Raw genomic sequence first — 24,315 nt, forward strand, 5'->3', positions numbered from 1 at the left:
TAAGTTCATATCTTTCATTATATATTATATGAATGAACTATATTCATAACCTACTCTGGGCGATAATGTGATTCTGTGAAATATATATAATATTTTCTCCCTCAAAAATGCTACTTCTCCCTTGTAATCTGTTCTGCTATTTCAGGTCGTCCTGTCTGAAATGTTAGTGATTCAATCCAAATCATTTCTGTTGGAAAAGGTCACAGGAGTCTTTCCTGTGTTCCATAAGTGCAGGCCACCCACCTCTCTTGCCAGTTTGGCAGGCAGGTAAGTGTATCTGGACCTTTGCCGTTGCGTTGACCCTTTCCAAACTGCATGTTGTTTAAATATAACAGTGACATCTACTTGGTACCCATTTTGAATCAAACAATATTGGGCAAAGACCATATTTCTGATCGATCTCTGCAGCCAATTAAAAATAAATTCCTTACTTTATTGTGGGGGAAAATGTACATTCATGACATCCAACTGATGATGTTTGGTTGACTCGTGGTGGTGGTGGTGGTGGTGGTGGTGAAGATGATGAAGATTGTATTTTACTATTGACCCTGTACCACTGTCCATAACATTAATTCATGAATTTATTAATTCATGCAGGAACAAGGCCACATCAATAGTTAGTTGAACAATGGCACTCTAGATTCCGGAAAACGACACATCCCAATTAGACCTGCTGTATGACTCACAGATATTAACCCCACTGTGGACTGAGGGAGGCTCCCCATTCATATTCTGGTGTTGCCTTGTCTTCTTTACATTAGCGCTTTGGCACAGTAGCGTCATGCACCCCAAAAATCAAAGGGGGCACAAAGTGTGTGAGGATGGCTGGGGGTGGTCCAGGGGGGGGTAGGCCCCGAACATAAGTTGGAACATTTTTCAAACACCTGAAACAGCTTTTTCCTGCAATCTAGAGCCATGGTCATTATGCTTAATTCTATGTTTAAACAAAGATATGTCTATTTTTCTGCATGTCTTGAGCTGTCTATATCCTCCTGACTACCAACCTTGCCAGCAGGCATGCCAGCTAAGATAGTTAGACAAGCTAGCTACTCTAACTTGATTGATAGCCTGAAATAGGTTCTTGGTAGTTATGAGGTTGGGAGATAGGTTACCAATCTAGGCTAGCTAAAGCCAACTTCATAAAATTGCTAGGTGGCTAGTAGTATTACAGACAAACAACCAAAATAAAAAATACATTAAAAAAAGATTGTTTTTTTACAGGACAAATATGAGGGGGCACATGCCACTGTGCCCCCTACGGGCATGATGCCTCTGCTTGCGCAGACCATCATGTCAGAGCATGATGACATGGCCTCAGGTCTATGATATATAAGTGTTGTTTCGATGCTTTTTTTAAAACGCACTATTACAGGCTCATTGGAAGGCAAAATAACTGTAGAATAGGATATCATTTTCGTTCCAACTTCAGAGGAACATCTTCTGTCACAGTTAAACTCAGGTATTTGACAACAACTTGAATTGTTTGTTTTGTTTAGGGAAGTAATTGTGGTGTTGTGTGCGGATAATTTCATTATTGATAGAAATGTAGCCTAGTTACCATAAATTGTAGTACTTAACTGTTGATTCATACAGTATTATTCAATGAGGTGGTAATAGTTAACATAAAAGTTAATGATACAATATTGTAATTAAATATGCAATTACAACATAAGCAACTGCTTTTATTTAGTTTTTCGATTTCAAATGGCAATAAATGCAAATACAATACAGATAAAATAAAAAAAATGTGTCAAAGTGACACCCACATCCTAGGCTACTCAACATGTATCTTCACTTTAATTAATTTAATTGTGATTATGAACATGAGAAAATGGGGCTATATTTAATTCTCAGATTCATCCTAATCTCCTGAGATGAAGTTGAATGTCTTCGTTTCCGCTGTGGCTCTACTTGGTGCCTTCCAACCCCGCTATGAATGTAGAGCTATTGAAACCCCCGGAGCACTTGATCCATTCCACAATCTTCAGGCAGAGCTGCAACAGCAACTCCCTATTCTTCTGCGACTAGGAGAGGAGTACTTCATTCGGCTTGACAACTCCAATCAAAATTCGCCCCAGTCCTCATTGTCGAATAAATCTCCAGGAGCTGCTGCGCGGTCAACAACGGTCAACAGGGCTTTACTTCAGTTTACGCAGCGTCTTCTGCAAGGTAAAGTCGGTAACAGCAATCGGTTTCTGAACAGCTACGCTAACCAGATGGATGATTCCATGGAGAGAGGAAAGAGGACCTGGCCGGGCGAAGAGCCACCGATCTCATTGGACCTGACGTTCCATCTGCTGAGGGAAGTTCTAGAAATGGCTCGAGACGAGCAATTAGTTCAGCAGGCATATAGTAACCGGAAAATGATGGACATATTCGGGAAATGAAAGTGTTAGAAATACATTTGCCAAATAAGTTGTGTACATCTTACATAAACTGTGCGTTACTATTCCATTTTTGTTTTACTCTTGAATTGGTTAACTTTCGTTCGTTCTTTCATTTATTATTTTTATTGATTTGTAAAATCGAGTTGTAATTCGCTTTGTAGTTATTACATTGTGTGATGAGAAATAGGCAAGGTCAGTTGAAATGCTGAACACAAATATCCTTTAATGTTCTTAATTTATATTCAAGCATAACGTATTTTGTATATATTGTTCAAACATTCATCCTCTCTCTCTGGAATTCCCTCTCATTGTACAACTGCTTAAAGTTTGATAATAAAATAGGCCTACCATATGACTATCAGCAACCAATCATATTTGTTGTGCAAGAGAACGTCTGATATTTATATTTGTAATAAAAAAAGTTTCCAAAGTTATATTCATTGCTTGCTGTGTAGACTAAATTGAGCGTCTTAATACATTGAGACGTTTTTCTGACTCACGCGTAAATCTATTGCCAAAAGGTGTGCCAAATTACGCACGGCTTTCTCAAGCCAGAAATCTGCCCAATGACATTTGTTTTTACGGTAGTATAGAAATGCTAGAGAGGATTTACAGAGAAATTACAGTTATATAACGGTAACAGAGTAATTATTTAACCTGTGCCTGCAGTGGGATGCTGACTCAACCAAAACAATACCTAGTATTACAACAATGTCATAGTCTTGAGGTAAAATGAACATCTACTTCTGGTTGTTCAGCCAAGAAAAGGAGAAGACGTGTTTGGGTCCATCTTTGTCATCTGTGTTTTGCTGACTTGATGCCGTATCAGAAGTCATCTGTGAAAAACAAAGAGCAAAACCATTAGAGGTCCCCTATGTCATCAAACTATTGCAAAGCTACTCGTTGTATAAATAGTCTATTGTTCAGAATTTTGTTTGTAAATGGGATCAAATTAAAACTCGCAATGCATACTAAATAAGTAAAGCATAATTTAGAGAGAATATAAAGAAATATTTATGTAATCTGTAGCATGTCCTTAAGGTCCATGCAGAATTAGAAGTCAAATGAAGGAAGGATTCTGACATTCCTCAACAGAAAATATTGTTGCTTACATATTCCAAAGCACTAATTTAACACAAGGAAATCAAATATTTTGTAGAGTCTAAAGAGCTTCTTTGAGATACGAAATACAAAATAACTAACATATAAATAAATGTATACCATATTTATCTCACCACACCTGCTCACACCCACAATATGTCCTGTATCAATCAATATGGTGTCCTGAATTACCATATCCACATCCATACAATAACCTCAGAGTACACAAGATCAGTCAGCAATTTGACCTGAGAAAGGAAAATTGCACTAAATTGAAACTTCTCATGTTTTCAATCTAAAGCGGGTAACCTTTTAAGTGTGATAGACTGAGTGCTTAAGTATTAGTCAGTGCACAAATGAAGAAATAAACATCCTAATGGTAGACTTTATCAGACTCCAAAGCTGATGCAGTAAAATGAACAAAGCCACAACTGTGACACAGAAAGCCACTTCCTGTGACGAAACAAAACAACCAAGCTTTATTTCTTCAGGATTATTAGAGTTGTTGTAACAAGATGATTTTAGGTTATGCAAGTGATGATTTTAGGTTATACACATGCCACGCACGCACACACACACACGCACGCACCGCACGCACACACGCACACACACGCACGCACGCGCACGCACGCACGCACACACACACGAAGACCCTTTCTGATAAACGCCTCTATGACTGTAGGCCATTCATTTTTTCCCCCTCGGGAATGAATACAAACTGTTCCAGGTGGCTTTTCCCTTTTCAATTGAATCCACATGATTATGTTGATGTAAACACTATGCTCATTCAAATTAGCACTCCACATGCAAATGAAAGTCAATGGTGATGACATGTAACAGAGCGGTTGATAATTATCCCTATGAAAACAGCAGCGTCCCCCTCCCTGCTTCACCCCTAACACACGCAGGGCTACGGCAACCAGAGAGCAGGCAGGTGTCTCATCATTGAAGCCTCCTGCTGAGGTGAAAGCCACTGCCGTAACCCAGGCCAGGTCCCATGCAGGCCCACTCTGAGTTGAGCAGAGCACAGCTGCTTTAAACAATGGCTGAACTATTCTGATACACATTGGATATTGACTGGTTTCAATAACCACATTTTCCTCATACAGAGGGCAGGAGATAAAAGCCAAGCAATAATAATATTCATTTTATACTTAAAAATATCCATATGGTTAGTGAACTCAAATGTGACCTTGACTGTCACTGCACTAGACAGCTGCTGGGATGGAGTTAGCCAGGGATCATACGTTATCATGTATCATACTGAGACATTTTCAGTCAATTTCACGGCTAGGCTGCAGTGTGTTATAGACGGTCCTCTCACCTGTGTCGGTGGCTCCGCTGATGGGAAGTTAACCAGATTTGTGTTTGGGAACTGAACAGGAGTTGTGGTTGGGGTTGGGAAGTGGACTGGGCTGGCCTGTGCGGTGGCAGTTGGTGTTGGGGTTAGGGATGGGAATTGTACCGGGGTTGTGGCACAGGCGGGGCCCTGTGGGTTGGCTAGGGTAGCCATGACACCTAGGGTCTCAATAGGTCTCTGAGGAAGGGGTGGGGGTGCTGTCTGCTGCTGGGGCTGTGGAGGGTTGACCTTAACGACAGAGGGCCCTGCAGCAGAGGGGGAGACATCTGTACGGGTCGCCCCTGTCATCCGCCTTAATTCTACTTCCTCTTCTCCATCTTCAAATTCTTCATCGTCTTCATCATCTGAACAACAACCAAGAGTTCAAAATACGAAAATAGTAAATTGTTTAATTTTACTTCAGTTTTACATTGATCTTGCTATTGTTATTTGCATAGTTTCTTTTGTGGCACTAGAAGAAGTGATTTTGGACATTGTGAAAGAACATTGAAATGCCAACGTCACACTCAATACTCAATACTCCCTACCTCTCACAAAGTCTATAGTGAGCAGTACCCTCCTTTCCCGCTCAAAGTTAGCTGTGTAGTGATCCATGTTGTCATAGCCACGCTCCACTTTGTCTAGGTGGGAGATGTTAGTGCCTGCAATGAGCCTGGTAGACGGAGAGAGAGATCACAGTTACACTGTAGTTTCTGAGGACCAGAACTAGTCTGAAATTGGAAAAAAGGGTATGTGTACTCACTTTTGTAGAAGAGGCTTTGCAGTCTGTGGGAGCAAAGATGAGAAAGGAATTACTTCTCAGAAAACTCTGATGTAGACATTGCACAACATGTCTCCTGAGAAAACATCTCGGAAGACATTGCACAACATGTTTGTAATAACATGTTACACTTTTTATTCTAACACGGTACATAACCAATTATGATATTGATTTATCACTGACACAGAATTTCAGATGCTTATATGGCTATTTTATGTGGTAGTAATTTGTCCTTTCTGGACAAAAACAATGTTTTTCATCACCTGCAGGAAAGTAGCCATCTCTGACTCCTCCATTGTCTGTATCCCTGTCTCCACAATCTTTGCCATGTTCTCCAGGTGCTCTCTATACTTCCTCATGAGGCCGTTTATATAGTCCAGTTTCTCCTGTTGCTCTGCGTTGATCTTCAGGGTCATGTCTCCTTTCCGCTCCTCCAGGACGGCATAAAGATGATCAAAACTTTCACACACTTTGGATTTCTGCCTCCTGCCATTCTCCTGTTAGACAGCCATGATTGTACTGTAAGGTTAAACTGACAAATAACTAGGTCATATAGATATTGTCAGTAGCAAAAATGAGGGCGCATAAAAATTAAGCATACCATTTTTACCATCAATATTGTTGAAGTTTTATACAATGTGAAAATGTTGTTATAGACGAAACATAAGAAAGGAGAAAAGGTTGAAGGCTTCACCTCAACGGTCTTACAGGTCTCATCCAGTTGACTCATGATGCCTTGAATCCTGTCGTTGTTCCCCACTAGCATGGCTATACAGTCAGTCAACTCAGTCTGGAACACACACACATACAGAGGTCCAGCATTAAAAAAAAATGTAAGTGACATTTTATGTACCAAGGGGAAGTTTGACTTCAATTTGATATACCTGTAAAGCATCATTATGAAAAAGGAAATAGACAGATATAAACATAAAATAAACAAGTTAACCTTTTGCTTATTGAATACAGTGTTGAGTGGGGCCACATCACAGTCTTTGTGGGCTCCGAACACCTTGCAGAGAGAGCAGGTGGGCACGCCACACGTCACACAGTAGATGTTGATCTTCTCACCCTCATGCTCCTCACACATGGGCTGGTGACACTTGGCAGGGTCAGGCTCCGGCTTGCTGCTATAGAACAGGTGACAGTTATACTTTGGGGATCCTGTTTACACCACTCATTGGACAAAGACTTCCTGGTGACCTTTTTAAAAACTCAACAACCCTGGTGTAATCGAATTACCAGTGAGAGATTGTGAGCGAGGAAGCTATATTGTTAATCGAGCACAGTAATGTCGGTCACACTGGCAAGTCACAAAAACACCTTTGTGTCCACAGTGCCTTAAATGTTCAAGCCATAATATTATAACATCAAAGTAAGTGAAAGAATGTAGTAGAGACAAACATATTTTCTCCTCATGGAATGTTAGCGTTTCAGAATAGCCATAATTGATGTTTATTTGGCAACCAAGAGTAGGCTAGCATTTTGAATAACTGTTTTTAATAGTCCACTTGTGTAACGTAGGCCTAATCCACAGTTGCTTGATGAGCCTATCACACCACTGTGAATAAAACGCATTCTGCACTTGGCTCCCAGATTCAAGCAACAGGCCCATGTGAAAATTGTATTTGTCTTGTCCTGGTAATTTACTCAAGAACTTTAAATTGATTGTGCAAAAAGGATATGCTAAAAAGGCAGGAGCAGATGACGTCTTTTTATAGATCTACTGTTTTGGTTTATTAGGACGTAGTTAAGTGAATTTACATGTAGCTATTGCAGATAATCTACTATGGATAGTTAATGACAGAAGTTGTATTTTAAAAACATTGGGTTTTTCTACGTCAACTATTTTTGTCAACTACTTGTGTACTGTCTATCTCTCCTAAAAGCAGACCAAATACTATATTGATGTCTAGAGAATGTAGTACGGCTGAAATTGGAATAAAAATAGAACTCTCTTAACTGACTGCTGCCTCATTGGCCTGCATTATAAAAACAAAATCTAACTAACAGGCAACGTGTCCAGCCACCCATGAGTAAACCTCAACTTCACAATGAAAAAAACGAATATATATTCTCCTCCAATTTTCCGTTTCTCATCAGTAGTTTTCCAATTCATTCTATATGTTGTTCAGGATAGTATGTAGTCTTCTTGATGTCCAGATTTATTGGTGTGAGGTTTGCTGTTTGTCTAATTGGTCAGATATACATGGGACTGCTGCTGAGTGCCTCCGACTAAATTGTCTGCCAATCTTTTGAAATAGGCCTGTAGTGTCTCACCTTGAGGACTCCTGTTTGTACATATCAATGATATTCTGTCTGTCTCAGACCAATTGTCTTAGGCCTGCTGTCTTCTTTTAGGTATTTATTGTCTCACCTTGAGGACTCCTGTTCTTGTTTGTACATGTCAATGATATTCTCCACCAGCAGGTTCCTCTGCAGGCCATAGACTCCATGTCTGTCCAGGACCACCTCATGTCTGCAGGACGGGCAGCGGAAACGTCCCCCTGAAGATACAGTGGTTCCTCTGGTCGATAGATAAGGGTTTGAGGCCTACACAGGACATCAGTGTGTCAATGGCGTTAGATAAAGCCAGTGGAAATGTTTAAATATAGGCCTACCGATTTCTAATATTGGTTAGTAGTATTTGCGTTGTTTACTGGTTAAAATGTGTGTTAGTTGATTCTATAATGGCATGGGTCTAGAGGAAACACGTTGTTTCTTTTCAGCATTATAGAATAAGTGGTAATTGAATACTGACAATTAAAGGATGAGCAATACCTTTACTACAATGTCAGAATTCTGTACATGTAATGTATATGAATGGATAAACCTTTAAGAGACAGCAGTAAAGGTTAAAGGTTAAAAGTTCAGCTGTAAAATAACCAACCTACCTGGAAAATATCTTGGGCACATTTTCGACAAAGGTTGTGTTGACAAGGGAGAATCACCACCGGTTTGGTAAACATCTCCAAACAGATAGGGCAAATGAGCTGTTTCTCCAAGCTGTCCATGGTGCTGTCTTGCTTTGTGGAATGTGAATACCCCAGAGATATATTCATTGCACAGTGGAAAAACAAAACCACCACTGCTGTCTTTAGGGATACCAGCAAACAGTCCCCCAACGGTCCCTCAATCCCTAAAGAACTGACTTGGCAAAGATTAAAGATGTCTACTCCTTTAGAACAATGCAGAGTCACTGGGCCTGCTTAGGCGCTCGTTGCTGTCCTCAAAGTTCCTTCGAACGGATCGCATTGCTCCCTAGCTGGCAATCCACTGAGTGTCACAGGCTGTTTTTAGAAACCCCCACGTCAAGGGTTGCCATGCTTACATGCCCATATATGAAAATGTCACGAGAAGGGTTAGGGGGTTCAGCTGTTACCACCTCTGAAACAGGAAGGGGTAAGCCCATACCTCTACCAAACAGAGTGGGCTGAAGTTGCTCCTAGACAGTGATCTTGGGTCAGTTTTGCATTTCCCCCACTAATAGTTAAGGTTCGGATTGGGGGAGGGGAAGCTGATCCTAGATCTGTACCTAGACTTCCCCCCGGACATAGTCTTTCAAACAAACTCACGATGGCAAGTCACTGCTCTGACTCTTGAACAATAGTGGGCTATAACTCCGTTTAGAGTTGTTAATCAATAAACAATAATTGCCCTATAATGCAATAATGCTTTTGTAGAAAACATTCAAGTTGGCCTACATCTGAGAAATGATTGCGATCAATGTCAAAAGACTCCAGTCCATATCCCAATGACAAACATAATCTATTGCGAAACATTGGTCACCTAATTTAATACCAGTATGTGTCCTTGAATAAATGATGCTATGCTGATACTGTAAGCAATGCCCCATTCACACATTTATTCTGAACCTGTCATCAGTCTACAGCATTAAAACAAATATACCCTATATATATAGGGTATACGCATACCAATAAATCAGATACCATTTCATGTTGACTGTATAGACAGATAAAATCATACATTTATTTTCAACAAAATACTTTTGTTCTATTTTTATACATACACATACTCTAATATTTACACACTGAGCTATTTGTACTATGTGACAAGTGAAGCCAATGCACTCCAGAGTGTTTAGGTAAGTGAAAGGAGATGATGGATTTAGTTTGCAGGGGAACAATGACATCAACTACCTCCAATGAAAACAGAAATCAAGATAAAAAATAAAAAATAAAAAACCCACCAAAAGCACTTATTTACAGAGAATGTAATGACGTTAGAGTGTGGGAACAGCCATTGGCATAGAACTGGACTGTGTAGTGTTTATGTAGTCTAGTGCCTCTCTACGGTTTGTAGATGTCCAAGTTCAGATGTAGCTTCGGTGGCCATCCCCAATCAACTGTGTCTTTTCACTGGCATTAGTTGGCTGGTGCACAACCGGAGTGTCCACATCTAGGATTACACAACAACATTGTGAATAATGACACTAAAATTCCCTACAATATCAAATGATCAACATAGATACCTTTGTCAATCCTATTGTTGTATTTTCTCTCGTTCCATTCATTGATGTTACACTTCGCTTTCACTATTTAACGGTATGGGTAGTTTGTTTGTTGTTTGCAGAAGATGTAAAGGTATGTTTAGAAATGATTTGTTCCTCTATTATTCTACCAAGATGTTATAAGAAATGTTTCTGAACGGCACAAAGATGATGTATCACATCAACACAAAGCCATCACAACTACTTGTTGTTGAATCTCCAGAGACATGAACTCATTGTACAAATTTGCCCATCAACTTCTCATAATTGATGCGTTGGCAGAAACAATTAGCTATTTATCTGTCTACACTGCTTACCATACATTTGTAAACATGTAATAAACCTCTAACTACCATTCAAAGTAAAACAGTGAATTTGTAAGCAGTGATCTTTTTTCTAACATGGATGTTATATAAATATTGTGCTGTTGAAATCATAGGGCAAGAGAAGCCTATGTGTTTCTTAAGGGATGCTTCATACTTTGGCAAATGGGGCCCTTTATCTACTTCCCCAGAGTCAGATGAACTCGTGGATACCATTTGTATGTCTCTGTGTCCAGTATGAAGGAAGTTAGAGGTAGTTTCACGAGCCAATGCGAACTAGTGTTAGCACAAAGTCTGGAAGTCTATGGGTATCTGACAGCATGCTAGTACAGTTGAAGTCGGAAGTTTACATACACCTTAGCCAAATACATTTAAACTCTGTTTTTCACAATTCCTGACATTTCATTTTAGTAAAAATTCCCTGTCTTAGGTCAGTTAGGATCAACACTTTATTTTAAGAATGTAGTAGAGAGAATGATTTATTTCAGCTTTAATTTCTTTCATCATATTCCCAGTGGGTCAGAAGTTTACATACACTTAATTAGTATTTGGTAGCATTGCCTTTAAATTGTTTAACTTTGGTCAAACGTTTCGGGTAGCCTTCCACAAGCTTCCCACAATAAGTTGGGTGAATTTTGGCCCATTCCTCCTGACAGAGCTGGTGTAACTGAATCAGGTTTGTAGGCCTCCATGCTCGCACACGCTTTTTAAGTTCTGCCCACAAATGTTCTATAGGATTCAGGTCAGGGCTTTGTGATGGCCACTCCAATACCTTGACTTTGTTATCGTTAAGTAATTATAACATAACTTTGGAAGTATGCTTGGGGTCATTGTCCATTTGGAAGACCCATTTGCGACCAAGCTTTAACTTCCTGACTGATGTCTTGAGATGTTGCTTCAATATATCCACATAATTTTTCTGCCTCATGATGCCATCTATTTTGTGAAGTGCACCAGCCCCTCCTGCAGCAAAACACCCCCACAATATGATGCTGCCACCCCCGTGCTTCACGGTTGGGATGGTGTTCTTCGGCTTGCAAGCCTCCCCCTTTATCCTCCAAACATAACGATGGTCATTATGGCCAAACAGTCCTATTTTTGTTTCATCAGACCAGAGGACATTTCTCCAAAAAGTACGATATTTGTCCCCATGTGCAGTTGCAAACCGTAGTCTGGCTTTTTTATTGCGGTTTTGGAGCAGTGGCATCTTCCTTGCTGATCGGCCTTTCAGGTTATGTCGATATAGGACTCATTTTACTGTGGCTATAAATACTTTTGTACCTGTTTCCTCCAGCATCTAAAGCCATGACATCATTTTCTGGAATTTTTCATGCTGTTTAAAGGCACAGTCAACTTAGTATATATAAACTTCTGACCCACTGGAATTGTGATACAGTGAATTATAAGTGAAATAATCTGTCTGTAAACAATTGTTGGAAAAATTACTTGTGTCATGCACAAAGTAGATGTCCTAACCGACTTGTCAAAACTATAGTTTGTTAACAAGAAATTTGTGGAGTGGTTGAAAAACGAGTTTTAATGACTCCAACCTAAATGTATGTAAACTTCCTGCTTCAACTGTGTGTGTGTGTGTGTGTGTGTGTGTGTGTGTGCATGTGCGTGTGCGTATGCGTGTGGGTGTGTGTGTGTGTGTGTGTGTGTGTGTGTGTGTGTGTGTGTGTGTGTGTGTGTGTGTGTGTGTGTGTGTGTGTGTGTGCGTGTGTCTTCACCCACTGACTGTGTCCCCTCACCAGTCTCCTTGTCGTGGCGGATCTCCTCCTCCAGGTCTTCAGGGGAGACATAGCTGTCTGTTCCCTCTCCGGGGTGCATGGGCTTCAGCTTTCCACAGCAGCAGTTACAGCAGCAGCACAGGCAGCAGCAGCAGTAGCACCCCGTTATCACGCCACACAAGGCAAAGAGACCCTGACAGGAGAGAGATATACTATAGGTTAACACAACACAAAAACATGCACGCACGCACGCAGACAGACTCAAACACAAACGCAGCAGCTCGCACCAATCTTTCCCCTCCATGCACAATAAAACCATCCAGGGATTCCAGATGACTGTGAAAGCTCACCTTAGCCCACCAGGTAGACAGCATGAAGTAGGTGTTGACATTCTCCTCTCCAAACTGCTGGGCCACATAAAGGCCAAGGGAGCCGTAGCTGTCATAAATGTTTCTCTTGGTGACGTCTGACAGAATGGAATTAGCGCTGTTGAGCTCCTTGAATTTCTCTGCTGTCTCTGGGTTATCAGGGTTCTTGTCCGGGTGGTACCTCAGAGCAAATTTTCTGAAAGTAATTCAAAAGTAAATAAATGAACGCACACAAATATGGATTTCTCCTTTGTGGTTTCAGAAACTGGGTGAGATGGTGTGTAAAGACAAAGGCTGTATTGTCTGTTTAGTGTTTACCATACAGTTCTATTCTCTATGGATTTCATTATGGTCATTTATTTGACTTATCTAGACACACACTTGTTTGTCTGGATCTAGCCATGCTGGCAATAAGCCTACTGCCCTATCTGGTGTCTGGAAAACAACAACACAACGGAGATGTGGCATCTGCTGTGGTGCGTGAACATGTCTTTTTTAGTATTAGAAACCACTTTGGAGCATGGCTGCGGGAAAATGTTTAGGGGGTGGGGTACTTAGAGATGATTGATTTATTTTATTCTGATTTATCAGGGGGTGCATGAACATGATTAGAGGTTATTCATGTCTGCAATTAATAATAACATTGCAACTACCATCTTGCGTCAAAATAGATAATCGGAGCATCAGGCATTAATCTATACATGTATTAAATTCTTTGTTTAAACAACATTAGGGCATTGACAACACTGTAATGTCCTATCAGTTTTCATTCATTTAAGTTAAATTCATTTATGCCTAGTTTCCATAACAAACAAAAAATGGAGTGAGATTAATTAAAATTACATTAGTAGAAAACAAATGTTCCAATCCTACATATAGATACAGTGAGAAAGGGTAAAGAGGGGCATATCTAGAGTTGAGCGTGTGTGGAACACATGAGTGTGCATAAATTTAGTATTGATTATTCTGCAATGTGTCTGTAAGTGATGATCACACCATTTCTTCCCAACATCATGTGATACAGTATATGATAGATACTGTATACACTGAGTATACAAAACATTAAGCACACCTGCTCTTTCTGAATCCAGGTAAAAGCTATAATCCCTTATTGGTGTCACTTGCTAAATTCACTTCAATCTGTGTAGATGAAGGGGAGGATTTTTAAGCCTTGAGACAATTGAGACATGGATTTTGTTCGTGCCATTCAAAGGGTGAATGGCCAAGACAAAAGATTGAAGTGCCTTTGAACGGGGTATGGTGGTAGGTGCCAGTTCGGGCGCATCGGTTTGTGTCAAGAACTGCAATGCTGCTGGGTTTTTCAAGGTCAACAGTTACCCGTGTTTTTCAAGAATGGTCCTCCACCCAAAAGACATCCAGCCAACTGTGGGAAGCATTGGAGTCAACATGGGCCAGCATCCCTGTGGAACGCTTTCGACACCTTGTAGAGTCCATGCCCCGACGAATTGAGGTTGTTTTGAGGGCAAATGGGGGGGATGAAACTCAATATTAGGAAGAAGTTGCTAATGTTTGGTATACTCAGTGTAAACAGTATGTGATAGTGATGGATATACATGTAGATGTGATTGATAGATATACACGTGGATGTGATAGATAGTGATAGATCAAATGTGATAGATAGTGATAGATATAAATGTGATATATATAGATGTGATAGTGATAGATATAGATGTGATAGATAGTGATGATATAGATGTGATAAATATAGATGTGTGTAAGGGCTGTCTTCAGGAATGGACCAAAATGCAGCGGAGTTAGTATTCATCTTTCAATTTAATTAGAAAGAACACTATACAAAACAAAAACAAGGAAACTGACAGCCAATAGTCCTGTCAGGTGCAACCACACTAAACAAGAAACAATTACCCACAAACCCCAGTGACAAACAACTCCTACATATGTGACTCCCAATCAGGAACAACGATTCCCAGCTGTTCCTGATCAGGAGTCACAAGACACACACCAGACTGCCACGTCCTGACCCCCAAACTACTACACCAGCTCCATCTGCTGGTCAGGACGTGACAGTACCCCCCCTCAAGGTGCAGACCCCAGAATGCACCTAACCACAACAACAAAAAACCACCAACAAACAAAATCCCCAACAAAACCCTAAAACAGTAACCCTAAACAATAAGGGAGGGAAGGGAGGGTGGCTGCCGTCAACGACGGCACTGTGCTACACCCTCCCTCCCCAACCCACCTATCCTGGAGGTGGCTCCGGTGCAGGACGTGGACCCTGCTCCACCCTCGGCGTCGCCCACTTCGGTGGAGCCGATAGCTGCGCCAGGCAGACGGACCCCTCGGGCTGGGCCGGGGGACAGGAGGGCCCCTCGGGCTGGGCCGGGGGACAGGAGGGCCCCTCGGGCTGGGCCGGGGGACAGGAGGGCCCCTCGGGCTGGGCCGGGGGACAGGAGGGCCCCTCGGGCTGGGCCGGGGGACAGGAGGGCCCCTCGGGCTGGGCCGGAGAGCAGGAGGGCCCCTCGGGCTGGGCCGGAGAGCAGGAGGGCCCCTCGGGCTGGGCCGCAGAGCAGGAGGGCCCCTCGGGCTGGGCCGGAGAGCAGGAGGGCCCCTCGGGCTGGGCCGGAGAGCAGGAGGGCCCCTCGGGCTGGGCCGGAGAGCAGGAGGGCCCCTCGGGCTGGGCCGGAGAGCAGGAGGGCCACTCGGGCTGGGCCGGAGAGCAGGAGGGCCCCTCGGGCTGGGCCGGAGAGCAGGAGGGCCACTCGGGCTGGGCCGGAGAGCAGGAGGGCCACTCGGGCTGGGCCGGAGGGCAGGAGGGCCCCTCGGGCTGATCCTGACAGGCCGGGCACCCTGGCAGATCAGGGCAGGCGGGCACCTCTGGCAGAACCGGGCAGTCTGGCCACCCTGGCAGTTCAGGGCAGTCTGGCCACCCTGGCAGTTCAGGGCAGTCTGGCCACCCTGGCAGTTCAGGGCAGTCTGGCCACCCCGGCAGTTCAGGGCAGTCTGGCCACCCCGGCAGTTCAGGGCAGTCTGGCCACCCCGGCAGTTCAGGGCAGTCTGGCCACTCCGGCAGTTCAGGGCAGTCTGGCCACTCCGGCAGTTCAGGGCAGTCTGACCTCTCTGGCGACTGTTGACTGGCGGGCAGCTCTGACGACTGTTGACTGGCGGGCAGCTCTGACGACTGTTGACTGGCGGGCAGCTCTGACGACTGTTGACTGGCGGGCAGCTCTGACGACTGTTGACTGGCGGGCAGCTCTGGTGATGGTTGACTGGCGGGCAGCACTGACGACTGTTGACTGGCGGGCAGCTCTGGTGACTGTTGACTGGCGAGGCTGGGTTGACACACTAGACTCCTGATGCGTGGGGCTGGTATAGGACGTGCCAGCCTGGAGACACGCACCTCCATGCTAGTGCGTCTGGCGGGAAACACCGGACCGAAAGGGCGCACTGGCGGTCTTGAGCGCAGGGTTGGCATCACCCCTTCCGACTCGATGCCTACTTCGCCCTGGCACATGCGGGGCGCTGGTACCTTGCCTACCGGCCTGAAAATCCCAGGCCTCACCACAGCCCCAAACCCAAAGCACGGGACCTGTCCAGTCTGCCCTACAAGGGTACGGGGAGCTGGCCTGGGGCTGTAATCTCGCCCCGCCAAATAGCCCTTGTGCCCCCCCCTAAAAAATTATTGGGGCTGCCTCCAACATTCCTCCCTCACTTGCCTCTGTCCTCTTCTCCGCTGCTTGGTCCTTTGGTGGTGGGTAATTCTGTAAGGGCTGTCTTCAGGAATGGACCAAAATGCAGCGGAGTTAGTATTCATCTTTCAATTTATTTAGAAAGAACACTATACAAAACAAAAACAAGGAAACTGACAGCCAATAGTCCTGTCAGGTGCAACCACACTAAACAAGAAACAATTACCCACAAACCCCAGTGACAAACAACTCCTACATATGTGACTCCCAATCAGGAACAACGATTCCCAGCTGTTCCTGATCAGGAGTCACAAGACACACACCAGACTGCCACGTCCTGACCCCCAAACTACTACACCAGCTCCATCTGCTGGTCAGGACGTGACAATGTGATAGATAGTGATAGACATAGATGTGTGTCACAAGCGTCGTAGTGAACAGACCAAGGCGCAGCGTGTAGAGAGCTCATTCTTACTTTATTAAATGATGACACTTTAACGAAAAACATCCAAACGACCGCCAACAGTTCCGTAAGGTACTCAGACTATACGGTAAACAACCACACACAAAACCCAAAGGAAAACAGGCTGCCTAAGTATGGCGTCCAATCAGAGACAACGAAAGACACCTGCCTCTGATTGGAAACCATACTCGGCCACAGATGGAAAATGAAACATAGAAACAGAAAACTAGAACATATTCCCCTAGAAACAGTACCCCTCCCAAAGGTGCAGACCCCGACTGCACCCCAAACAAAAAACCCACAAAAACAACCCCAAACCTAAAGGGAGGGAAGGGAGGGTGGCCACCGTCTACGACGGTTCCTGTGCTACACCCACCCCTTCCGCCAATCCTCCAGCTACGGAGGTGGCTCCGGCTCTGGGCGTAGCCCCGTTCTGCGCTGCCGACCACCGCAGGAGGCTCTGGGCTGCAGACCGTCGCCAAAGGCTCTGGGCTGCAGACCGTCGCCGAAGACTCTGGGCTGAAGACCGTCGCTGAAGACTCTGGGCTGCAGACTGTCGCTGGAGGCCCCGGGCTGAGAGGCGTCGCTGGAGGCCCCGGGCTGAGAGGCGTCGCAGGAGGCCCCGGGCTGAGAGGCGTCGCTGGAGGCCCCGGGCTGAGGAGCGTCGCTGGAGGCCCCGGGCTGAGGAGCGTCGCTGGAGGCCCCGGGCTGAGGAGCGTCGCTGGAGGCTCCGGGTTGAGGAGCGTCGCTGGAGGCTCCGGGCTGATGTGCGTAGCTGGAGGCTCCGGGCTGAGGAGCGTCGCTGGAGGCTCCGGACTGGGGAGCGTCTCTGTAGATTCCGGACTGGGGACCTTCGCTGCAGGCTCCGTGCCATGGATCATCACTACTGGTTCCGCGCCCTGGATCATCACTGGAGGCTTTGTGCCATGGATCATCACTGGAGACTCCGGGCCATGGGTTATCACTGGAGGCTTCGTGCCATGGATCATCCCTACAGGCTCCGGGCCATGGATCATCACTGGAGGCTTCGTGCCATGGATCATCCCTACAGACTCCGGGCCATGGATCATCACTGGAGGCTTCATGCCATGGATTATCGCTGAATGCTTCGGACCGTTGATCATTACTGGAGGCTTCCTATGGGGAGCTGGAACCGTTCTCACCAGACTGGGGAGACGCACAGGAGACTGGGTGCGCAGAGCAGGCACAAGGCACACTGGGCCGTGGAGGTGCACCGGAGGTCTGGAGCTCAGGGCTGGCACACCCACACCTGGCTGGATGGTCACTGTAGCCCAGCACGGGCGGAGCGCTGGCACAGGGCGAACTGGGCTGTGCTGGGGAATGAGGGCTGCCGTGCGAAAAGCAGGCGCAGGATAAACTGGGCCGAGGAGACGCACTGGCGGCCAGATGCGTTGAGCCGGCGCACTTCTTCCTGGCTGCCGGTCAACTCTCATCTGGCAACGCTGCGGGGCCAGTACCGACCGCACCGGACTGTGCGTGCGGATGGGCGAGATAGTGCGCATCACCCCGTAATGCATTTCTCGCCCCTCTGCACGTCCGCTCCGCAGTGCCCTCTCTGCCAGTACCATTTCCCGGAATCTCGCGTCGAACTCAGCGCTTGACTCCTTTATTGGCTCCGGTTTGCTCCACAGCTCTCTCCTGTACGCCCGGGAAGTTAGGTCAGGGCTCCCCCTGACCTAGCCAAACTACCCGTATGCCCCCCCAATTTTTTTGGGGGGGGGCTGCCTCTCAGCCTCCTCTTGCCGTTCCAGCCGTTCCTCCCAGTAATGCCGTTCCGCCTTCGCTGCCTCTATCTCCTCCGGCGGGCGGCGATACTCTCCCGGCCTTGTCCACGTTCCTGCCCCATCCAGGATTTCCTCCCAGGTCCATGACTCCACGTACCTCCTCCCACGCTGCTTGGTCTTCTTTCGGTGGGTGGTTCTGTCACAAGCGTCGTAGTGAACAGACCAAGGCGCAGCGTGTAGAGAGCTCATTCTTACTTTATTAAATGATGACACTTTAACGAAAAACAACCAAACGACCGCCAACAGTTCCGTAATGTACTCAGACTATACGGTAAACAACCACCCACAAAACCCAAAGGAAAACAGGCTTCCTAAGTATGGCTTTCAATCAGAGACAACAAAAGACACCTGCCTCTGATTGGAAACCATACTCGGCCACACATGGAAAATGAAACATAGAAACAGAAAACTAGAACAAATTCCCCTAGAAACAAACCAACCCCAAAACACACAAAACACCCCCCCTGCCACGCCCTGACCATACTACTATAGCAAAATCACCCTTTTCACTGGTCAGGACGTGACAATGTGATAGATAGTGATATACAGTGAGGGAAAAAAGTATTTGATCCCCTGCTGATTTTGTACGTTTGCCCACTGACAAAGAAATGATCAGTCTATAATTTTAATGGTAGGTTTATTTGAACAGTGAGAGACAGAATAACAACAAAACAATCCTGAAAAACGCATGTAAAAATTTTTATAAATTGATTTGCATTTTAATGAGGGAAATAAGTATTTGACCCCCTTTCAATCAGAAAGATTTCTGGCTCCCAGGTGTCTTTTATACAGGTAACGAGCTGAGATTAGGAGCACACTCTTAAAGGGAGTGCTCCTAATCTCAGTTTGTTACCTGTATAAAAGACACCTGTCCACAGAAGCAATCAATCAATCAGATTCCAAACTCTCCACCATGGCCAAGACCAAAGAGCTCTCCAAGGATGTCAGGGACAAGATTGGAGACCTACACAAGGCTGGAATGGGCTACAAGACCATCGCCAAGCAGCTTGGTGAGAAGGTGACAACAGTTGGTGCGATTATTCGCAAATGGAAGAAACACAAAAGAACTGTCAGTCTCCCTCGGCCTGGGGCTCCATGCAAGATCTCACCTCGTGGAGTTGCAATGATCATGAGAACGGTGAGGAATCAGCCCAGAACTACACGGGAGGATCTTGTCAATGATCTCAAGACAGCTGGGACCATAGTCACCAAGAAAACAATTGGTAACACACTACGCCGTGAAGGACTGAAATCCTGCATCGCCCGCAAGGTCCCCCTGCTCAAGAAAGCACATATACATGCCCGTCTGAAGTTTGCCAATGAACATCTGAATGATTCATGGGACAACTGAGTGAAAGTGTTGTGGTCAGATGAGACCAAAATGGAGCTCTTTGGCATCAACTCAACTCGCCGTGTTTGGAGGAGGAGGAATGCTGCCTATGACCCCAAGAACACCATCCCCACCGTCAAACATGGAGGTGGAAACATTATGCTTTGGGGGTGTTTTTCTGCTAAGGGGACAGGACAACATCACCGCATCAAAGGGACGATGGACAGGGCCATGTACCGTCAAATCTTGGGTGAGAACCTCCTTCCCTCAGCCAGGGCATTGAAAATGGGTCGTGGATGGGTATTCCAGCATGACAATGACCCAAAACACACGGCCAAGGCAACAAAGGAGTGGCTCAAGAAGAAGCACATTAAGGTCCTGGAGTGGCCTAGCCAGTCTCCAGACCTTAATCCCATATAAAATCTGTGGAGAGAGCTGAAGGTTCGAGTTGCCAAATGTCAGCCTCAAAACCTTAATGACTTGGAGAAGATCTGCAAAGAGGAGTGGGACAAAATCCTGAGATGTGTGCAAACCTGGTGGCCAACTACAAGAAACGTCTGACCTCTGTGATTGCCAACAAGGGTTTTGCCACCAAGTACTAAGTAATGTTTTGCAGAGGGGTCAAATACTTATTTCCCTCATTAAAATGTAAATCATTTTATAACATTTTTGACATGCGTTTTTCTGGATTTTTTTGTTGTTGTTCTGTCTCTCACTGTTCAAATAAACCTACCATTAAAATTATAGACCGATCATTTCTTTGTCAGTGGGCAAATGTACAAAACCAGCAGGGGATCAAATACTTTTTTCCCTCACTGTATATAGTTGATGTAGATAGTGATAGATAATAGATATGATAGTGATGTACAGTAGATGTGATAGATAGTGATGATATAGATGTGATAGATATAGATGTGATAGATAGTGAGAGACATAGATGTGATATATATAGTTGATATAGATAGTGATAGATATAGATGATGTAGATAGTGATAGATAATAGATATGATAGTGATGTACAGTAGATGGGATAGATATACAGTACATTCAGGAAAATATTCAGACCCCTTCACCTTTTCCATATTTTGTTACGTTACAGCCTTATTCTAAAAATTTTGAATCGTTTTTTTCCCCCTCATCAATCTACAGACAATACCCCATAACGACAAAAGCAAAAACAGGTTCGTATACATTTTTGCGATTTTATAAAAGATAAACAATGTACATTTCACATTTACATATGTAAGTACTCAGACCCTTTTCTCAGTACTTTGTTGAAGCACCTTTGGCAGCGATTACAGCCTCAAGTCTTCTTGGGTATGACGCTACAAGCTTGGCACACCTGTATTTAGGGAGTTTCTCCCATTCTTCTCTGCAGATCCTCTCAAGCTCTGTCAGGTTGGATGGGGAGAGTCACTGCACTGCTATTTTCAGGTCTCTCCAGAGATGTTCAAGTCTGGGCTCTTGCTGGGCCACTCAAGGACATTCAGAGACTTGTCCCGAAGCCACTCCTGCATTGTCTTTGCTGTGTGCTTAGGGTCATTGTCCTGTTGAAAGGTGAACCTTCTCCAACCTTCTCCCCAGTCTAAGGTCCTGAGCACTCTGGAGCATGTTTTCATCCAGGATCTTTCTGTACTTTGCTCCATTCATCGTTCCCTTGATCCTGACTACTTGGGACTGGGAGACTGGCTGGCATGTGCCTTTTACTGAAGATTGGCTTACATCTGGTCACTCTACCATAAAGGCCTGACTGGTGGTGCTGCAGAGATGGTTGTCCTTCTGGAAGGTTTTCCCATCTCCACAAAGGAACTGTCAGAGTGACCATCGGGTTCTTGGTCACCTCCCTGACCAATGCCCTTCTCACCCGATTGCTCAGTTTGACCGGGTGGCCAGCACTAGGAAGAGTCTTGATGGTTCCAAACTTCTTCCATTTAAGAATGATGGAGGCCATTGTGTTCTTGGGGACCTTCAATGCTGCAGAAATGTTTTGGTACCCTTCCCCAGATCTGTGCCTCGACACAATCCTGTCTCGGAGCTCTACGGACAATTCCTTAGACTTTTTTTAGCTCTGACATGCATTGTCAACTGTGGGACCTTATATAGACAGGTGTGTGCCTTTTCAAGTCATGTCCAATCAATTGAATTTACCACAGGTGGACTCCATTCAAGTTGTAGAAACATCTCAAGTATGGTCAACGGAAACAGGATGCATCTGAGCTCAATTTCGAGTCTCATAGAAAAGGATCAGAATACTTATGTAAATAAGGTATTTCTGTTTTTTATTTTTAATAAATGTGCAACATTTCAAAAAATTTTGTTTCACTTTGTCATTATGGGGTATTGTGTGACGATTGATGAGGATTTTTTATTTATTTAATCACTTTTAGAATAAGGCTGTAGCGTAACAAAATGTGGAAAAAGTCAAGGGGTCTGAATCCTCGATAGATAGATAGATAGATAGATAGATAGATAGATAGATAGACAGACAGACAGACAGACAGACAGACAGACAGACAGACAGACAGACAGACAGACAGACAGACAGACAGACAGACAGACAGACAGACAGACAGACAGACAGACAGACAGACAGACAGACAGACAGACAGACAGACAGACAGACAGACAGACAGACAGACAGACAGACAGACAGACAGACAGACAGACAGACAGACAGACAGACAGACAGACAGACAGACAGACAGACAGACAAAGGCTTGTGCCTTATTTCCCACCTGTAGGACTTCTTGATGTCATCATGGGTACAGCCTTTTTCTAGTCCAAGCACTTGATACAGAGACTCTCCAGAGGTGGACAGAGAGCGCTGCCTTGGTTCAGACATCCTACCACCAAGGAGACAAAATAAATGCCTGGCTTCCCTAATTGTATGCAGCAGTTATCCTTCTTATTCCTTTATGGCATCAAAGTCCTCAGTTAAAGTCCTCTTCCTACCTGGTGAGGTGTATGATGACGATGGAGTTAGCAACTGTTAGCAACTGTTTGTCAGACATGAGGTGCGGTGAAATGAAACATTCATAAACTAGAGTTCTTGAGTTTCCCAAGCCACCAATGGGTCTGCTCTACACGCCTGTGTAGGCTTGATCAGGTTTCAGCTGAGACGGTCTGCTGCTTGTATTGTGTGAGACTGAAGGTAGGCATGACAACTCCTTGGTAAGGGTCTGGGAGAATGATTAGTATAAATATATCAGTTTCATTTAAACTCAAAATGTTTGACAGCAATGCCGCATACAATTCCAGAGAGTTGAGAACAGGTCTTTGATGGCCTAATACCTTTGCATATAAATAAATAAAACAACAATTGACACATCAATTCGTTTGTTTCAATTGAAGCTATTGTATAAAATACTTGATACAAAAAGAATGCTCAATATATAATAGGCATTGAACAGTCAGCCCTGTGCAGACTCTGCCATGAGGAAACAGAATCAATAGAGCATCTTTTCTGGTACTGTCCATCGATGGCTCGTTTTTGGAGCCTGGCCCAGGAATGGTTTTCATGTCATAATATCAGGGTTCAGATTGAACTGCAAACAGTATTGTTAAGGGATCTGAAAAACCACAATCCGTCAATCAGCATTATACTATTGGGTAAAGTATTTATTTTTAGGTCAATATTGGTATAAATGTTACAAACAGGGAGGTTCAAGACCCTCATTAGACATCACAGTAAAAGGGAGGGATGTATTGCTCAACTGGCAAGTGTCTTCACTGACATTTTCAACCTCTCCCTGACTAAGTCTGTAATACCTACATGTTTCAAGCAGACCACCATAGTCCCTTTGCCCAAGGAAGCGAAGGTAACCTGCCTAAATGATTACCGCCCCGTAGCACTCACATTGGTAACCATAAAGTGCTTTGAAAGGCTGGTAATGGCTCACATCATCAGCATCCTCCCGGATACCCAATACCCACTCCAATTTTCAACCGCCCTAACAGATCCACAGATGACGCAATCTCAATCGCACTCCACACTGCCCTTTCCCACCTGGACAAAAGGAACACCTATGTGAGAATGCTGTTCATTGACTACAGCTAAGTGTTCAACACCATAGTGCCCTCCAAGCTCATCACTAAGCTAAGGACCCTGTGACTAAACACCTCCCTCTTCAACTGGATCCTGGAATTCCTGACGGGCCGCCCCCAGGTGGTAAGAGTAGGCAACAACACGTCTGCCACGCTGATCCTCAACACTGGGGCCCCTCAGAAGTGTGTACTTAGTCCCCTCCTGTACTCCCTGTTCACCCACAAATGTGTGGCCAAACACGACTCCAACACCATCATTAAGGTTGCTGACGACACAACAGTGGTAGGCCTGAATACCGGCAACGATGAGACAGCCTATAGGGAGGAGGTCAGAGACCTGGCATTGTGGTGCCAGGACAACAACCTCTCCCTCAATGTGAACAAGACAAAGGAGCTGATCGTGGACTCAGGGGCGAAAATCTGATATCAACTTTGGAGGGGACAATTACATGACATTTTCTCAAGA

At 44.7% G+C, this 24,315-nt stretch overlaps 3 protein-coding genes across 5 annotated transcripts; 1 reads left to right on the top strand and 2 right to left on the bottom strand.

Annotated features, from left to right (window-relative positions):
- The first annotated feature begins 1,657 nt into the window (after window positions 1–1,657).
- Window positions 1,658–2,533, top strand: crf1 (Corticoliberin-1). Its single transcript, NM_001141590.1, is given in 1 exon segment — window positions 1,658–2,533. A coding segment is annotated over 1 exon segment (513 nt). The 5' UTR covers window positions 1,658–1,874; the 3' UTR covers window positions 2,388–2,533.
- Window positions 2,534–2,590: 57 nt separating this feature from the next.
- Window positions 2,591–8,869, bottom strand: tri55 (Tripartite motif-containing protein 55). Of its 3 annotated transcripts, none has more exons than XM_014190338.3 (9): window positions 8,500–8,869; window positions 7,983–8,158; window positions 6,555–6,732; window positions 6,303–6,398; window positions 5,872–6,105; window positions 5,591–5,613; window positions 5,376–5,500; window positions 4,813–5,192; window positions 2,591–3,223 (listed from the first exon to the last, which is right to left on the bottom strand). In XM_014190338.3, exons 1-9 carry the CDS (start codon window positions 8,665–8,667, stop codon window positions 3,128–3,130), a joined length of 1,476 nt encoding a protein of 491 aa, XP_014045813.1. In that variant the 5' UTR covers window positions 8,668–8,869; the 3' UTR covers window positions 2,591–3,127.
- An 858-nt stretch (window positions 8,870–9,727) lies between these two features.
- LOC106599615 (dnaJ homolog subfamily C member 5) lies at window positions 9,728–22,693 on the bottom strand. The gene is made up of 4 exons (XM_014190906.3): window positions 22,541–22,693; window positions 12,519–12,732; window positions 12,190–12,361; window positions 9,728–10,024 (listed from the first exon to the last, which is right to left on the bottom strand). Exons 1-4 carry the CDS (start codon window positions 22,645–22,647, stop codon window positions 9,939–9,941), a joined length of 579 nt encoding a protein of 192 aa, XP_014046381.1. The 5' UTR covers window positions 22,648–22,693; the 3' UTR covers window positions 9,728–9,938.
- Window positions 22,694–24,315: the final 1,622 nt, after the last annotated feature.

The sequence above is a fragment of the Salmo salar genome, chromosome 03 (assembly GCF_965601325.2).
Source record: "Salmo salar chromosome 03, fSalSal1, whole genome shotgun sequence".
Lineage (NCBI taxonomy): Eukaryota > Metazoa > Chordata > Actinopteri > Salmoniformes > Salmonidae > Salmo > Salmo salar.

What these genes read in the sequence shown, in the direction of transcription:
- tri55 (XM_014190337.3), bottom strand. Translation starts at nt 8,667, where the DNA reads ATGAATATATCTCTGGGGTATTCACATTCCACAAAGCAAGACAGCACC. An exon ending in AGACCTGTAAGACCGTTGAG is followed by an intron (nt 6,106 to 6,302) that starts GTGAAGCCTTCA and finishes GCTGTCTAACAG; the next exon opens with GAGAATGGCAGGAGGCAGAA. An exon ending in CACTATAGACTTTGTGAGAG is followed by an intron (nt 5,193 to 5,375) that starts GTAGGGAGTATT and finishes GTTGTTGTTCAG; the next exon opens with ATGATGAAGACGATGAAGAA.
- LOC106599615 (XM_014190906.3), bottom strand. Translation starts at nt 22,647, where the DNA reads ATGTCTGAACCAAGGCAGCGCTCTCTGTCCACCTCTGGAGAGTCTCTG. An exon ending in GACATCAAGAAGTCCTACAG is followed by an intron (nt 12,733 to 22,540) that starts GTGGGAAATAAG and finishes AATTACTTTCAG; the next exon opens with AAAATTTGCTCTGAGGTACC. An exon ending in CCGCCACGACAAGGAGACTG is followed by an intron (nt 10,025 to 12,189) that starts GTGAGGGGACAC and finishes GTGTAATCCTAG; the next exon opens with ATGTGGACACTCCGGTTGTG.